Source organism: Tupaia chinensis, unplaced genomic scaffold, assembly GCF_000334495.1.
Source record: "Tupaia chinensis unplaced genomic scaffold, TupChi_1.0 Scaffold000311_2, whole genome shotgun sequence".
In the NCBI taxonomy this organism is placed as follows: Eukaryota; Metazoa; Chordata; class Mammalia; order Scandentia; family Tupaiidae; genus Tupaia; species Tupaia belangeri.
Window position 1 is genome coordinate 7,556,795 of NW_006159803.1, and position 3,477 is coordinate 7,560,271.

The window sequence follows — 3,477 nt, forward strand, 5'->3', positions numbered from 1 at the left end:
ATTTGTCCACTGCGCCATCCCCAATGCCTAGAGCAGTGCTAGGCACCTCATAGATATTCAGTAAATACTTGTGGAATGAATGGAAAGAACTTTGATATCTTCCTCTGCCTTAGACGCCAATCTTTAGAAAGTTTTCAAAGTTCCAATATTTTTAATTTAATTTAATTTAAATCTTGGGAGTATTTCTCACATCTGTGCTCCTCCTGCTCTGTTCCCTCTGCCAGTGCCTTAGAATAAGGGCCCTCCCACCATCCAGAGCACCATCATGGCTTTCCAGCTGGCCTCCTTGCTGTAGGTGTCTTCATAGATGATTTCCTGCTTTACCAAAAATCTCCCTCTCTAACACAGTCTGGAGCATCTCCTTCCTCTGCTCCAACCTTGTGGATGTGCATATGGAAGCTGCTCTTAAATGGTGCCTGAGAGCCTGGAATGCCTCTGGGGAGAGATGTATGGGAAGGCCATAGCTAAGTCCTATGTTTGGTCCATGTCTTGTTTTAAAGTGAGGTTCAGGGAAGGATTGAAACACAAGGCATAGCTCACAGAGGTGGGTGTCAGCAAGCAGAGACCTGGAGAATTAGAGACCAATGAGGCATCTGGTTAAAAGAAGATGAGAAGAGTAGGCAGCAGATGGCATAGTGGCTAAGGTGCTGGACCCCCACACGACTGACTGTGGTTCAAGACATGGACCCGGTGGCTTGAAAAATGCTGGACACATGTGCATGCGTGCCCAAAGATCCCTTGAGAAGAATAGCTGAGAAGGGATTGTGGTGTGGCCATCCCCCTTGGAGAGTGATTTCTTGCTTTCTTTCTCTCTGTCTCTGCAGTGAGCACACAACTCTTATAGCAAAAATCTCTCTTGAAAAAAAGAAAAGGATGAGAAAGATATTCAGTGTGTGGACTGGAATGACTGGGGCAAAATTCTAGAATGAGTCATAGCGACAGAGAGCAACAGCTATACAGGGCAGGGAGGGGCTGGAGAGAGAGAAAAAAGAAAATCCAGTCATGCTGAAGTGAGATAGGATTTCCACACTTGTCTACATTAAAAGGCTAAAAATAGAGACATTTGGGGAGAAAAATAGCGAGGAATCTTTTAATTCTACTGACATGGGCTATATGAGGGAGATATGCAGAGAAGAGTGTATGTCTCTTGTTCTCAGTAAAATCAGAAAAAAATTAATTTGCATGCCCTCATTCCCTACCCCTAGTCTAGCCTCTCCACTCTCCCCCACTCTGAAAACCTCTTCTCTAGCAAAGAGCCTCGTGTATTCATCCACATACATTTATAAGGTGTAATGTGGCCATTTTAAAAGCTAGCAGATGATACATGTTAGCAGAAGCTCATGTGTAAAGTCAATTAAATTATATTAAAATATAAACTATGTACATTTTTAAATTAAAAATATATTTTAAATTAAAAAAAGTGTATAGTCCACTACACCTGACACAGGATTATTCAACAAACCTTTGTTGAAAGGGGTTCAAAGAACCGTTATTCATTTATCTGATAAAACTCTGGAAACGATCTGAATATCCAATGAGGGGGGACTCATTGAGAAATTATTCATATGAAGAAGTATTACATAGGACTAAAAATATTTAGAAAGTCTTTTTAATGGCCTGGGAAAATGCTTATCATGAAACATGGGGCAAAATCAGCAGGATTCGAATTGCTACTATAATATATCAATTATAAAAATCATATATATATATATATAAGAAAACTTTGTGGATAGTTTAGTCGGGGAGGAGAAGTACTTTTCAGGTACTCCCGGAAATGACAGCCTGTTGGTATGAGTCCATTGGTCTAGTATACAGCAGAGAAGATGGGAGGAATGGGAACTGGCTGGGGGGTCAGCTGTCAGCAGAGAATAGCTTTAAAATATGCTACAACGGTGGGGACTCTGACTTTCAAAGAAAAAGGGAGTACACAACTTGCTTCTGTTAGAGTGTTCCACTGTGTAGATGAATAGGCTAATCTTACACCCACAACATCTTATACACCCAAACCCTGTCCAGGTACTGAGACCTGGTTAGTCTCACCCTGTTTCTCCTACCCCTTTGGTTTTTAAAACACAGCTGTAAGATTCACTGAAGTCCCTTGGGTCTTTGACATCTTTAAGAATTAAGATTGTGTCCCCTTGTAAGAAAATCGTGTTTAATATTGCTCCTTATATCATAATACCTATAAAAAAAGGTTTGGTGATTTAAATCGGGAGATCATAGATTTCTGTAAGTGTATGATCTGTAAACCTGTAATTTCTGTAAATCTATAAACAAGAAAACATTTTTCTTCCGGTCATTTCTGGAATTCCTTCTAAACATCTGCATTTTCTTCAAACTTAAGTAGCTTCCCACCTCCTTCCCCAGGGATCTGTTCACTTGAGTTGTGTATCACTTCTCTGTGGGAGAGCAAACTCCAGAGCCAGGATAAAACAAACACTACCAAGCCGAAAACCCCGCCAAAGCAGCCCCTACCCCCATCCCTCCATCTCCAATTTTCTAACTTCTTTTTTTCAGTTAATTTTTTTTTTTAATTTTATTAAGTCTTAGACTATCCTTGTGTTGCATGAATTTTTGGATCTAAACGGAGGGATTTGACGACTTTGAAAAACCTAACCAAATCGAAGATTTTATTTTTATCATTTATTAGTCATTAAAATAGCCATCCTTCTGCTTAAGGAAGGCTGGATGGCAGGAGGGCCCGCGAAGGCGTGGGGTAGAAGTGTAAAAAGAAGAAATCCCAGCTCTGCCTGGGATACTGCGTGTGAAAGAGCCCGACTCCCCCGGCAGCTCCAGGCCGCATTTTGCAGGCGGCCGCATCTGCCTCCCCTGTCTCTCTTACCTCCTTGATGTTCGGCACTATTTGTGGCCGGCGTGGTGGAAGGACACAGTGAGGTTCTCACCCCCGCCCCCCACCCCTCGCTCTCATCCCCAGTTCCATCAAAGCGAACCCGGGCCAGCGCAAGGATCTCCGAGTTGCGAGTGTGCTGAGGCCGGGACTGTCACTCATTCTCCGATCAGCGCGTGAACGCAGCTCGGCTGCCGCTGGCAGGAAACAATTCTGCAAAAATAATCATACTCAGCCTGGCAATTGTCTGCCCCTAGGTCTGTTGCTCTGCCGCCGTCCACACTCGCTGCAAGGGGGGGCACAGAATTTACCGCGGCAGGAACATCCCTCCTAGCCAGCTGATTACAATGCTGCAAACTAAGGATCTCATCTGGACTTTGTTTTTCCTGGGAACTGCAGGTACATTTTTATTTTCAATTATCAATCTGATTTGCGAATTGCCCCTTTTCCCCTACTGCTCCCCGGAGGAACACTGTTATTTTACGGATTTTACATGCAGTGCTAAGGCTTGTCGTTTTCGTTGCGCTGAGAGGGGAGCGCGTCGCCCTTGCTGCCCAGCCGAAACCCGCGCCCTCCCGGCTGCGCTGGGCCGGGGATGCCTCCCAGCGCCCCGGACGCCCAGCGCCCCT

General features: G+C 44.2%; 1 protein-coding gene across 1 annotated transcript in view; it reads left to right on the forward strand.

Annotated features, from left to right (window-relative positions):
- The first annotated feature begins 2,879 nt into the window (after positions 1 to 2,879).
- The window catches only part of NCAM1 (neural cell adhesion molecule 1), a 361,501-nt gene continuing 360,903 nt past the window's right edge, over positions 2,880 to 3,477 (forward strand). Inside the window, exon 1 of the mRNA XM_027772882.1 lies at positions 2,880 to 3,247. Within this exon, the coding sequence (XP_027628683.1) occupies positions 3,196 to 3,247 (52 nt within the window). The 5' untranslated portion in view covers positions 2,880 to 3,195. The remainder of the gene's footprint in view (positions 3,248 to 3,477) is intronic.